Raw genomic sequence first — 15,141 nt, 5'->3', positions numbered from 1 at the left:
ATTTTATAGATACTGGGTTCTTTATTTTGATCCACTGATCCACGTGCCTGTTTTTGTGCCAGTACCATACGTCTTGATTACAGCTTTGTAATACAGCTTGAAGTCTGGAATTGTGATGCCTCCAATTTTAGTTTCCTTTTTTAGCATTCCATTGGCTATTTGGGGTCTTTTCTGGTACTGTACAAATTTTAGGATTATTTTTTCAGCTCTACAAAAAATGTTGACAGTAGTTTGATAGGGATTGCACTGAATGTGTAGATTTCTCTGAGTAGCATAGATATTTCAACAATATTTGTTCTTCCCATTCATGAGCATGGAATGTTTTTTCACTTCTTTGTATCTTCCTCAATTTTTTTCACAAGTATTCTGTAGTTTTGTTTTAATTTTTTTTTATTAACATGTATTATTTGTTTCAGTGGTACAGGTCTGTGAATCATCAGTCTTACACAATTCACAGCACTCACCATAGCACATAACTTACCCAATATCTATCAACAAGCCACCCCCTCCCTCCCACCCCCCTCCCCTCCAGCAACCAGTGTTCTGAAGTTTTTAGAGTACAGATCCTTTATCTCTTGGTTGGGTTTATTCCTAGGTATTTTATGGTTTTTAGTCCAACTGTAAATGGGATCAATTCCTTGATTTCTCTTTCTTCTGCCTCCTTGTTAGTATATAGAAATGCAACTGACTTCTGTGCATTAATTTTATATCCTGCCACAGACTCATGGTTCATCCCCCCCTCCGATTTTTCCCAACAACCTTCCCCTCTCCTTCTCCCAGTGTCCTCCCTGTTATTCCTTATGCTCCACAAGTAAGTGAAACCATATGATAATTTATTCTCTCTGCTTGACTTATTTCACTCAGCATAATCTCCTCCAGTTTCGTTCATGTTGTTACAAAAGTTGGGTATTCATCCTTTCTGATGGAGGCATAATATTCCACTGTATATATGAACCATATCTTCTTTATCCATTTGTCTGCTGAGGGCATCTTGGCTCTTTCCACAGTTTGGCAACCATGGCCATTGCTACTATGAACATTGGGGTACAGATGGACCTTCTTTTCACTACATCTGTATCTTTGGGGTAAATACCCAGTAGTGCAATTGCAGGGTCACAGGGTAGCTCTATTTTTAATTTCTTAAGGAACCTCCACACTGTTTTCCAAAGTGGCTGCACCAACTTGCATTCCCACTGACAGTGTAAGACGGTTCCCCTTTCTCCACATCCTCTCCAACACACGTTGTTTCCTGTCTTGCTAATTTTGGCCATTCTAACTGGTGAAAGGTGATATCTCAATGTGGTTTTACTTTGAATCTCCCTGATGGCTAGTGATGATGAACATTTTTTCATGTGTCTGATAGCCATTTGTATGTCTTCATGACATACAAATAAACATTGTTAAAATATCTATACTGCCTGCAGCAATCTATACTTTCAATGCCATCTGGATCAAAATTCCACCAGCATTTTTCAAAGTGCTGGGACAAATAATCCTAAAATTTGTATGGAACCTGAAGAGACCCCAAATTGTTAAGGAAACGTTGAAAAAGACAAACAAAACTGGGGGCATCACATTGCCTGATTTCAAGCTTTACTACAAAGCTGTAATCACCAAGACAGCATGATACTGGCACAAAAACAGACACACAAACCAGTGGAAGAGTGTAGAGAGCCCAGATGTGGACCCACAACTCTATGGTCAACTAATTTTCGACAAAGCAGGAAAAATATGCAGTGGAAAAAAGACAATCTTTTCAATAAATGGTGCTGGGAAAATTGGACAGCTATGTATAGAAGAATGAAGCTTAACCATTGTCTTACACCATAAACTCAAAATGGATAAAAGACCTCAACGTGAGGCAGAAATCTGTCAAAATCCTAGAGGACATAGGCAATAATCTCTTCAACTTAGGCCACAACTTCTTTCAAGACATGTCTCCAAAGGCATAGGAAACAAAAGCAAAAATGAACTTTTGGGACTTCATCAAGATCAAAAGTTTCTGCACAGCAAAGGAAACAGTCAACAAAACAAAGAGGCAACCCACTCAATGGGAGAAGATATTTGCAAATGACACTAAAAACAAAGGGCTGATATCCAAGATCTATAAAGAACTTCTCAAACTCAACACTCAAAAAACAGATAATCATGTCAAAAAATGGGTAGAAGATATGAACAGATACTTCTCCAAAGAAGACATACAAATGGCTAATAGACACATGAAAAAATGTTCATCATTAGCCACCAAGGAGATTCAAATCAAAACCACACTGAGATACCACCTTACACCTTAGAATGGCCAAAATTAACAAGACAGTGATAGCAGTGTTAAATAGAAATACATGGGGCGCCTGGGTGGCTCAGTGGGTTAAGCCTCTGCCTTCGGCTTAGGTCATGGTCCCAGGGTCCTGCGACGGAGCCCCGCATTGGGCTCTCTGCTCAGCGGGAAGCCTGCTTCCTCCTCTCTCTCTCTGCCTGCCTCTCCAACTACTTGAGATCTCTGTCTGTCAACTAAACAACAACAACAAAAAATTTAAATGGAAATACATATTTGTAAAGACATTAAAAAAGAAACGGCCAACCAACAATCTAACTTTATGCTTTAGGAACTAGAAAAATAAAAACTGGGGTGCCTGGGTGGCTCAGTGGGTTCAAGCCTCTGCCTTCAGCTCAGGTCGTGATCTCAGGGTCCTGGGATCGAGCCCCGCGTCGGGCTCTCTGCTCACCGGGGAGCCTGCTTCCTCCTCTCTCTGCCTGCCTCTCTGCCTACTTGTGATCTCTCTCTGTCAAATAAATAAATAAAATCTTTAAAAAAAAAAAAAGAAAAAGAAAAGAAAAAATAAAAACTAAACCGAACTCTATTACAAGGAAGGACTAATAAAGATTAGAGTGGTGATAAGGAACTAGAAAATTTTAAAAATGGAGGAAAAAAAGTCAATGAAAGCAAAAGTTTGTTTTTTGAAAGAACCATTTCCTGGTTTCAATGATGTACAATTGTTTTTTAAGTTCCTATATCATTTATTTCTGCTCTAATCTTTATTATTTCCTTCTTTCTGCTGTCTTTAGGCTTCATTTGTTCTTTTTCCAGGTCCTTTAATTGTGAGGTTAGGTTGTTTGGGATTTTTGTCAATTCTAAATTCATTTTTTAAAGATTTTATTTATTTATTTGGTGGGGGGAGACAGAGAGAGAGAGACGGAGTGCGCACACAAACAGGGGAAACAGCAAAGGGAGAGAGAGAGCAGGGAGCCCGATGGGGGGCTTGATCCCAGGACCCTGGGATTATGACCTGAACCAAAGGCACATGCTTAACCGACTGAGGCACCCGTGTGCCCCTAAGTTCATTTTTTTAAGATTTTTATGTAATCTCTATACCCAATGCGAGGATCGAACTTATAACCCCAAGTTCAAGAGTCACATGCTTCAATGACTGAGCCAACAGTGTTTTCTGGAGTTTTGTAGTAAAACTCAAAACTTAGGGCACCCTAAGATTTTTCTTGCTTCTTGAGGTAGGCCTGAATTGTTATATTCTTCCCTGTTAGTACTGTTTTTGCTATATCCCTAAGATTTTAGACCACTGTGTTTAATTTTCATTTGTTTCCCTATATTGTTTTATTTCCTCTTTGATTTGTTTAGTAACATATTTCTAACCTCTATACATTTGGAATCTTTCCAATTTTTTTCTTGTGGTTGATTTCTAGAAAGGTTGGTTCTTTTCAATTGAAATTGACAACTCTTTACATAAAGAAAAAGAGAAGAATCAACTTACTAAAATCAAAAAGGAAGTGGGAACATGATGACCAATTTTATAGGAGTCAAAAGGATTACAAGAAATTACTAAAGACAACAGCATGCCAAGAAATTGGATAATCTAGATGAAATGGACAAATTCCTAGAAACACACTATAAGACTGACTAAGGGAGAAATAGAAAATCTGAACAGATCAGTAACAAGTAAGGAAATTGAATCAGTAATCAAAAACCTTCCAAAAAGAAAATCCCTGGGCCAGATGGCTTCACTTGTGAATTTTACCAAAAATTTAATGATGAATTAATACCAACCTTCCTGAAACCCTTCCAAAAAATCGAAGGGATAGGAACAATTCCTAACTCATTCTATGATAATGCTTTCTAAGATAATGATAGATAGATAATGATAAATAAATGATAAGGATAGATAATGATAATTCTATGATAATGCTATCTAAGCATTATCAAAGCCATATGAAGACACTACAAGAAAACTCCAGACAACTATCTCTTATGAGCATCAATCAGTGCGAAATCCTCAACAAAGTATTAGCAAATCAAATTCAGCAGCATATTACAAGGATACTGCATCATGACCTAGTAGGATTTATTCCTAGAATATAAGGATGATTTTACACATGAAAATCAATTAATATTATATACCACAGCAAGAAGTAGTAAAAATTCCATATATGATCCCTTCAATCAATGTAGAAAAAGAATCTGACATATTTTAGCACCATTTCATTATAAAAACCCTCAATGTACTAAGAATTTAGGGAAACCACATCAACATAAAGGCCATATATGAAAACCCACAGCTAAGCAGGCAGAGGAAAAGCTGTTATTTCTTCACTAAGATTGGAAACAAGATCAGGATGTGTGCTTTTGCCACTGCTATTTAACAAATTATTATTAAGTTCTAGCTGGAGTATTAGGCAAGAAAAAGTAAGTAAAAGACATCCAAATTGAAAAGAAGTAATATCCATTTTTGCAGATAACATGATCTTATATGTACAAAATCCTAAGTAGGCCAAAAAATACTTGCAGGGCTAATAAATGAATTCAGAAAAAATGTAGGAACAAAATCAATACACAAAACCGCCATGCATTTCTATATTCTAACAGTCTAAAAAGGAAATTAAGAAAATAATTCCTTTAAAATAGAATACAAAAGAATATACTTAGGAATAAACTTAAGCAAGGAGGGAATAGACTTGTATGTTTATACGCCATACCAGAGTGATGAAAGAAATGAAAGAAATCACAAATAAGAGGAAATACATCCCACCTTCATGGACTGGAAGACCTAATATTATTGACAATGCTACTCAAAACAATCTACAATTCAATGCAATCTCTATTAAAATTTCAGTGATGTTTCAGGCAGAATAGAAAAACCCATTCTCAAAGTCATATGAAATCTCAGGGGACCCCATACTGCCAAAACAAACTTGAAAAAGAACAAAGTTGGAGGGCTCACACATCTTGATTTCCAAACTTGCTACAAAGCTAGCTATAATCAGAACAGTGTGCTACTGACATAAGGACAGACAGACTGATGGGATAAAATAGACATCTCAGATACAAACTTTCACATATATGGTTAACAGTATTAACATGTATGCCCAGACCATTCAATGGAGAAAAGACCATCTTTTCAATGAATGGTGCAGAGAAAAGTGGACATTCACATGGAAAAGAATGAAACTGGACCTTTATCTTATACCATATACAAAAATTAACTCTAAATGAGTCAAAGACCTAAATCTAAGAGCTAAAAACTGTAGAACTTAGAAGAAAATACAGGGGAAAAGCTTTAAAATGTTAGATTCAGCAATAATTTCTTGGCCATGACACAAAAGCACAGGCAACAACAACAAAAATAAACAGACTATCAGTAACTTTTGTGGGTCAAAGAAAGCTATCAAGAGAGTGAAAAGGCAACCCACAGAATGGGAAAAAATATCTGAAAATGACATATCTGATAAAGGATTAGTATCCCTAGTGTATGTAGAACTCTAAACCCGCAAGAAAATAATCCAACCCAAAACCCAAAAGAAAGGACTTGAAAGGCTTTTCTTCAAAGAGGATAGGTAAATAAGCAATAAGTTAGCACATGAAAAAATACTTAACATAAAATGCAAATCAAAATCACAAGATACTATTTCATACCCATTAGGATATGATTACTACAAAACTCCAGAAAACACTGTTGGTGAGAATATGAGAAAGTAAAATGTATAGCTACACTAGAAAACTCTGATGTTCCCTCAAAAAGTTAAACATAAAATTATCATATGCCACTAAACTGGACACTTAAAAAATGATTAAAAAGGTAATCTTTTTATGTACATTTTACCACTAAAAGAATGTTTAAAATACATGCACATGACTTATAACTTAAATGTTACAATTAAAGACCATATGTGAGATAGCATCAATAGGGAAGATTGAACAATATCAACCAATTCATTGACAGTATACTGCGCCTATGTCCTTGGCATCTTAATGGGATTAAAAAGAAAAAGAACTAAGGGTCAAATGGACAGGTACCATTATTAAAGATACTTCTTTTGTCATGTCAAAACTTTTATGATCCTATTTCTTGAAATGAAAAATGTGATTAAAAATTATTAAAGATCATATATATCAAAGAATTTTTAAAGTAATGGATATGCAACTATGTGGTATTTGTTTAGAAATGAATGTCGAAAAAAAAGAAATGAATGTCAGAAAGTATTAGAGTATTACTTGCTCTGATGCAAATAAACATGAAAAAATGGAGTAATGTGTGAGAAAAAGCATGTTTGCATTTTCCCAAGTAAGTGAAATTCTACAACATGCAGATTTTGAAAGTAATTTTCTGTGCTGCTTTAAGAAAGAAGCTTATTTATTTAACAGTTAGCTGTAGGACCAAATGGCAAATAGCCAAAAATTTTTAAAAATGTACTAATTGCTCTTCATTTTCAAGCTATAGACGTCAGTCTGTAGGGATCACCCAAACCTTCCAAACTTGCTTAAAAGTTACTCAGTACTTCAATCTATACAAAGAAACAAAGTGACAAGTTCATGTTAAAAACTTCAGTTTCACTGAATCTGTATTTTTAAGTTATTACCTGGAATCAAGAGAAGTAAAAAGTTGATCAAACTGTTTCTCCAGGACCTCTATAAGACTGACTGTTTCCTCTTTTGTTTGATTGTGTATATGTTCCAGCATCTGGGAAGAACATAATACAAAGATCTAATTTGGTATTTTTATTTTGTAGAAATTGTACGTTCAAATAATTTTAAAATTAAAAGGTACTTTTTGAACTTTTCAAAGTAGCCATACAAGAGAAGATTAGGTGATAAAAATGGAGTAAGTTACAAGGTTCTACTTTAAATCCTGGTACTTGTCAGCAAGATCACATTTTTTTTTTTTAATTTTTAAATTTATTTATTTTTTCAGCGTAACAGTATTCACTGTTTTTGCACAACACCCCGTGCGCCATGCAATACGTGCCCTCCCTATTACCCACCACCTGGTTCCCCCAACCTCCCACCCCCGCCCCTTCAAAACCCTCAGGTTGTTTTTCAGAATCCATAGTCTCTCATGGTTCACCTCCCCTTCCAATTTCCCTCAACTTCCTTCTCCTCTCCATCTCCCAATGTCCTCCATGTCATTTGTTATGCTCCACAAATAAGTGAAACCATATGATACTTGACTCCCTCTGCTTGACTTATTTCACTCAGCATAATCATTTCCAGTCCTGTCCATGTTGCTACAAAAGTTGGGTATTCATCCTTTCTTTTTTTTTTTAATAAACATATAATGTATTTTTATCCCCAGGGGTACAGGTCTGTGAATCACCAGGTTTACACACTTGACAGCACTCACGATAGCACATACCCTCCCCAATGTCCATAACCCCCCTCCCCCTCTCCCAACCCCACCTCCCCCCAGCAACCCCCAGTTTGTTTTGTGAGATTAAGAGTCATTTATGGGTTGTCTCCCTCCCAATCCCATCTTGTTTCATTTATTCTTCTCCTATCCCATCTTTGTTGGCACTGTGCACTGATAAACTGGAAAAAAGGCCTAGAAAATCCACTAAGTTTTCTAAACTTCTTAATCCTTTTTATCATTACAGGAAAAGTCATTCTGGATAGCTGAATTTCTCTCTGGCAGGATTCCTTAAATGAAAAAAACTTAATACATAATATTAAACATACTTGAAGTAAAATGTTAAGTATTCCACATGTTTGCATTTTTTTTTTTTTTTTTTTTTGAACAAAGAATTGTTACTTGAGATCTCTGGTCCTTTTTTTTTTCCCTTCCATTTTTCCCCTTCTAAAACAGGAATGTCTGTCTATCCTATACCTGTCCAACCAAAATATTTTAGAAGCAGATTAATTATCTAGTTTCACAGGTTCATGGTTGGCGCAGAATTTTACCCCCAAATGAATCATACCCTGAGTCTCAGCCATACCTGACTTAGAAGATATTTAGGTGAGATTTTGGACTTGATGCTGGAATAAATTTAAGACTACATTGGATGGGATCTAAGACTAGATAGGTGGATGTACTTTGCATTTGAGGAGGACATGAATCTGGGGGCGCTGGTTAGAGAGCAGACTATTACAGGTTGAATTTTGCCACCCCCCCCAACTCATGCTGAAGTCTTAAGTCCTGTATCAGCTATATATATATATTTTTAAAGATTTTGTTTATTTGACAAAGACAATGGGAGAAGAAACACAAGCAGGGGAGGAGGGAGAGAGAGAAGCAGACTCCACACTGGGTAGGGAACCCAATGCAGGGCTCGATCCCAGGACCCCGAAATCATGACCTCAGCCAAAGGCAGATGTTTAATGACTGAGCTACCCAGGCACCCCTCAGCTATATTCTTTGTTGCAAATTTGTTGTTGCTGGGTGCTTAGGAGCTTGTTCTTTGTGACCAAGTGAGTCTCTTTTGGGAATGATGGGGTAAAGGAGGACAGAAAATAAGATACTTTGTGTAAGGGTATACAGCCAACTAATGAGCAATGTTGGAAAGATGGTCTATAATACTTTTGAGACAAAATTCAGCTAAGAGCAAGAAAAAAAAATCATGGTTCCTTAACAGTGCTCCAATTTTAGTCCACTAACATAACAATGCCACAAGACCAATCCTAGCAGGCCATGGAAGTTTTCTATTCTTTTGTATGTTCATCTGTTACTGGATTATCATGCTCAGTAACTTCGTGCTAAACTTCAGTAATATACATCCAAATATACACACTTAAAGAGAATATGCCTTAAATTACTATAGAATTTAATCATTTAAAATGCTTACTTTTACAGCAACACTTAATTGCTCAAAACTATAGCCTGCTATCTTCAATGCTTCATCAATTTCTTCTGCAGTTTTAGTTTCCTAAGAAGGGGAAGAGGGTCCATATACAAATATAAAATAAAGAATATAAAAATAGATGCTTATATACATTGTATTAGCTGTAAACAGATCAAGCTACAATTTTGATTACAAATATAACACAGACATGAGAGAAACCAAGTAACAAAAATGACACTCTTAATCTTATATACGGAAATTTAAAAACTACTAGCATTTTGATTAGAGCTTATAGTATTCCAGACTATTTTTTAGAGAACTTTTTGAAAAAGTGGTATATTTTGTGTAATCTTTTTTCAACTTAAAACTATCTTGAAAAATGTGTCATGGTAATTAATGTACACACTAAAAAAAAGTTTTTAAAGATTATAATTTGGCTATGTTAAAACTTAAAAGATATCAAGATCAAGTGATTTCTCCCTTCCCCTAGTTCATTAAAGATCTCTTTAAAAATAGCATTTTGGAATTTGTTCTATTTCTGATCTTAAATTAAATACATTATTTAAAGTTATAGAAAAAGGTGAAATTCAGTCATCCAACAATAACATCGTCATCATCACAGTGAATTAATTAGGCTGCCATTAAAATGATTGGAAAAATTACATTGAGAATTTAGAAACCTATACTTTATACAAGTTTCATATTATCTAGATTCAATAACTAGGTGCAAAGGGAAGAAGCTACATATGGTTAAATATTAGGAACACTAATAGAATTGGTCAAAGGGAGAATGGCTTGCCTCAGGAAAAATGAGAATTGTTCAAGCATACTTAGAATAAGAGATTCAAGTAAAAAATGTAGGTTTACCTCACCTTTATGTTTCCAAAAAAAACCCTGTAATTATAGCAACCTTGAGAGAAGAGTAAAACTACCAGACACAAAGTAAAAATGTTTGGCTTCATCTTACTTCATGAGTAACATTTTTTCATACCGCTATTAGAGATGAGGAGTTCAAAATAGTCCTGTGTGTGGATGTTGAATGTTCTAAACCAATAGTTAGCTGATCAGAAGTCTTTTTAAAGTCCTGAGAACAAATCTTTATCCTGAAAAATGTCAAGTACATTATTTTAAATACCACATTAATATAACAATTTTAAACTTCTATTCTGTTACTATCAAAAATAATTCACGTGACAACTTTTAATAACAATTACAATGAGTTCTCAGTCATTGAGAACTGTCATCATCCATGATGTCTCAGTCATCATCCAAAGAGAGGGAAATCATGGCTAAATATGCTTCTATATAAAACTTAATTTTACCAAGGGGCATCTGGGTGGCTCAGTAATTAAGCATCTGCTTTGGCTCAGGTCATGATCCCGACAGGGTCCTGGGATGAAACCCCACACTAGGCTCCCTGCTCAGTGGGAAGCCTGCTTCTCCCTCTCCCACTACCCTTCCTTGTGTTCCTTCTCTTACTGTGTTTTCTCTCTCAGATAAATAATATCTTTAAAAATGAAATAATTTACCTAGAATTCAGCTTCTTAGCAAATCCCTAAAAAAAAAAATTTATTATTCCATAGTATAAACTGTGCTTTAATCTCCTAATTACCTCTCCTTAGCTGATGTTTTTTGGTAGAGTAATTGACAGTCACTGAACTATCTTTAAGCTCAATTACTTATACACAAATGCCTGCTATTAATATAACATCCTTATGGGTCTAGATAATTTGCAAAAAGGTAATAAATTTACTAGGTAAGTTAATTTGCAAAGAAAAAATTAGTTTTATTTCTTATCTAAACATGCTACAGTTTTTGCTTATTTTAAGGTTTTATTTAGTTGTCAGAGAGAGAGAGCTTAAGTACACAAGCAGAGAGAGCAGCAGGCAGAGGGAGAAGCAGACTCCCCACTGAGCAAAGAACCTGGTGTGGAACTCAATCCCAGGACCCTGGGATCATGACCTGAGCTAAAAACGGATGCTTAAATGACTGAACCACCCAGGCATCCTGAGTTTTTGCCTTTTTTTATCTTTATATTCCCATATTGGCTAACAGACAGTAAGCTCTTGATCAATGTTTGCTAAATAACTTAATCATAAGCCTATAATATTTTATAGAATAAAGTATGTTTAAACATTACCCTTATAGAGGAAAAAAACAGACTTTAATTTTTAAACATTCATTACTTTGAAAAGTGAGTATTCATGTTCTTGAAAACATGTGAATGTATAAGCCCTGAGGAGTCCATTATTCAATTCCTGTTTCAATATATTTTTTTAAAGATTTTATTTATTTATTTGACAGAGATCACAGAGAGGTGCAGAGGCAGGCAGAGAGAGAGGGGGAAGCAGGATCCCGCTGAGCAGAGAGCCCAATGGGGGGCTCAATCCCAGGACCCTGAGACCGTGACCTGAGCAGAAGGCCAGATGCTTAACCCACTGAGCCACCCAGGCATCCCCTTGTTTCAAAATATTAAATATAAATTAAAATATAAATCAGGAAGGAAATACATTATTTTTAAACAGACTTATTCCTCACCACATAAACAACTATCTTAAACCAAACTCTACTGAAATTAGGGAATAGGAGTTTCTAAAAAATTTGAGTATTTTAAAATGGATTCATTTACTTCTGAAAGTGAAATTTTACTTTATAACCACACTAGATATTATATATATTTAGACAAGAATATAATCAGATTTAACTTATATAAGGTTTAAAAAATAAAAAATTTCACAAAGAAGTCCAGATCTCTATCTTCTCTTGAGGGAATAAAAAGGAAGATTGGCAACACTGGTTTAGTCTTAACACACAGCAATAACTAGCTAGAGCTAAAAAGGGGCCACCTCCTTTGGAGAGGTAAACCTTTGTCCCTACAATTCATATCACTCATTGTTTAAAATCTACCTCACCCAGTAAGTCATTTGCTGGACTGCTGTAGGTACTCAAATTTGTTGTGGCCACTGACCCACATGGAGCCATAAAGATTCCTAATGATTTACTCTAACCATTTCATTCAGAACGTATGGAGGAAAAGGCCGGTGGAATACAAATATAGGAGTTGGCATTCAGTAAGCCTGAACTCCACTGGTTCTATCAATAACCAGTTGCCATACTTTAGCTAAGTGGCTTACTACCTAAAGAGATAACTATAACTATTTTGGTTTCTGTCTAAGCACCCATGTATGTCCGGACAGAGAAGCTGCATCAGTAATGTGAAAAGCCACTGAATGGTAGTCTAAAAAATTTTGGATTTTATTTAGGTAGGCAATGAAGAAGCATGGAGCAGGGAAGAGTAAGGAAGTGTTAAGGAGGTAGTCAAAAAAGAATAAGAATTAAATACGATAGTAAAAATGAAAGATAAATGATGGATATGAAAGTGAAAATTACAGTCTGCAGGAGGCAAAATGAAGAAGTTATGAGGAAATGGGGTGATTTACTGATGTTTGGTGCCATTAACAAAATTGAAATGTTTCAAATGAGGTTGTTCCTTGGAAGTTTCCTGTGTTTCTTTTATTTCCCACATAATTTATTACTATATTATATATGCTCTAAAAAGTCAAAATTATACAAAAATAAAATTGCCTTCTGAGTAGGTTCTCCATGAATTAACTGGAAGTCTCTTTAACTCTTATGAAGTTATAAAGTAAAACTTTACTATTTTTTCACCATAATCCATCCCATCCCATAGTCAACCCTAAATATAAATTTATCTAGTACTGAAACATGATTTCAGAAAAACTATAAAAATGTCAAAACATCATGGCATTTCATCTAACAAACATTTATTACATGTTTATTGTATCCAGCAGCAGGAAATGTAGAAAGCAGTACAATGTGGTCCATGCCCTTACAGGGGCTTATAGACTAGCAGAGGGAGACATAAGTAAGTGCAGGGGTGCCTGGGTGGCTCAGTGGGTTAAAGCCTCTGCCTTCTGCTCAGGTCATGGTCTCAGGGTCATGGTCTCAGGGTCCTGGGATCGAGCCCTGCATCCGGCTCTCTCTGCTCAGCAGGGATCCTGCTTCCCTCTCTCTCTCTGCCTGCCTCTCTGCCTACTTGTGATCTCTGTCAAATAAATAAATAAAATCTTTAAAAAAAAATAAGTAAGTACAATAAAAAATAACACAGGTGCTGGTCTCCAGCTGGGGTTTTGTTTTTAAAAAAATCTCTGCTTCACTAATTGAAAAAAGGACTTTATTAATATATATTAATTTAATTAATTATTAATTAATTATTACTCTTCCTTTTATCAATCATCTCTCAAACCACCTCTTTCCAAAGTCCTCTACTATATCACACTCATGATACTCTTAAGAATTAACACCTTTTGAAAGTCACAACTCTCAGCGAGCACCAGTAACTTTTGCTAGAATGACATTCTCAGCTTTTCTTGCATTCTCCCCCCCACCCACATTGAATAAGGACAAACTAATGCTTTTTTAGGAGCTGGAGTCTCCATTTCACTAATAGTTAAGACAAATTATAAAAGAGCACTCTATAATGGGAGATATAGACTTCCAGATGGAATGAAAAAGTCACTGGAATAAAAAGTACAACACAGGGAATGTAATCAATGATACCGTAATAGTGTAGGTGACAGATGGTAGCTACACTTGTGGTGAGCACAGCATAACATATAGAGAAGTTGAATTACTATGCTGTATACCTGAAAATAATGTAATAGTGTGTCAACTATATTTTAAAAAATTTATAAAGAGCACTCTATAAACAATGGGCTAGAAACACTTATCTAAAAATGATATTTTATCAGTGATACTACAATTATCCTTTCAGAAATACACTGAACTTCAAATACTAAAATAAGTACACATAAAACATACTTTTTAGGCTGTAGTTTTTCCATAAAAGAATCTTCTTTGATACATCCATCTGTTGGATGGTATCCTTGTCTCATATTTACAGTTGTAGCAATCTTAGGACAAAATAATAATAAAAATAAAAACTAGTCATTCATAAATTCTGTTTATCCAGAATTCAAACCAGTGTGCCATTCACAGATAAACTTCTCTTTCAAAGAAAAAATTATATATGTATGATGTTTTTACCCTATTTTAATATTTTAAGAAATCTACTCTGGCAGCTATTACTTAAATAGAACATTAAAACACTTCATTCTGCCACATTCTACAGAATATACTTGTAAAAAGACTTTAAAAAATCTACTGTAAAATTTTCACAATGACATTTCCGGTTATGTTCAAAACCTAAAATAATACTTAGGAATAAATTTAGTTAAGAAAAATGTAAGTTCTAAGAAAAGAAAACCAAGTAATTTATTGGGATCATACAACAAAAACAGAGTAAATGGAAAATCATTTCAAACTCCTAGACAGAAATTTAATATCCTAAATATAACTAATGTAAAATACAAAAAATTAACAAAATTCTACAGTTCATATGGAAAATACACTATCCAAGAATTACAAAAATTTTAACATACCATTCAGTAGAGATTTATCCCACCAGAGCATAAAGCTAATGTAATTAAAATGCTAGGGTACCAGCATAATAAATGAATAAAATACAGCCACATTTGTATGGGAACTTAATACAGAATACAAGGGGCATTTCAATGAAATAGGATTATTCAACAGTGTTCCTTCATTCTGAAGAAAAAAGTTATATGCCTATGTTACACCATATAAAATAGATTATAAATAAATAAATATATATATGAACACACAGTAGAAGTACAGAAAACACATTTATAATTCTAGGATGGGAAGGTCTGCCTAACCAAAGAAAACCTAGAAACCATGAAGGAGGGAAAAAAATGACTAAAAGAAACATTTCTGAATGGCTAAATGTAATAAAATTAAAAGTGAAAGACTGGGAGAAAATAGGATATACTGGACAAAGTATGAATATCCCTATCATATGAAGTATTCTTACAAGTTAGGAAAAAGACAATGCAAAAGGAAAATGTGCAAAGGATCTGAAGGGATCTATTAAAGACAGGGAAGCTGATAAATCAGCATATGAAAGTGATCAATTTCACTAATAATCAAGGAATTGAAGTGTAAAGTAAGGATATACCTACTTCGGGAGAAGTGGGGGAC

At 34.8% G+C, this 15,141-nt stretch overlaps 1 protein-coding gene across 2 annotated transcripts in view; it reads right to left on the bottom strand.

Annotated features, from left to right (window-relative positions):
- RNF17 (ring finger protein 17) overlaps positions 1-15,141 on the bottom strand; it is a 159,041-nt gene that overhangs the window by 130,069 nt on the left and 13,831 nt on the right. Inside the window, exons 3-6 of one of the 2 annotated variants that reach the window (XM_045978212.1) lie at positions 13,903-13,994; positions 10,052-10,163; positions 9,064-9,144; positions 6,868-6,968 (exon numbers count right to left, since the gene is read on the bottom strand). In XM_045978212.1, coding sequence (XP_045834168.1) covers positions 6,868-6,968; positions 9,064-9,144; positions 10,052-10,163; positions 13,903-13,994 — 386 coding nt within the window. The remainder of the gene's footprint in view (positions 1-6,867; positions 6,969-9,063; positions 9,145-10,051; positions 10,164-13,902; positions 13,995-15,141) is intronic. The other variant, XM_045978213.1, reaches the window with a different exon arrangement.

The sequence above is a fragment of the Meles meles genome, chromosome 14 (assembly GCF_922984935.1).
Source record: "Meles meles chromosome 14, mMelMel3.1 paternal haplotype, whole genome shotgun sequence".
Lineage (NCBI taxonomy): Eukaryota > Metazoa > Chordata > Mammalia > Carnivora > Mustelidae > Meles > Meles meles.
The sequence above is the reverse complement of the archived record's forward strand: the minus strand, read 5'-3'. Positions and strand labels throughout refer to the sequence as shown.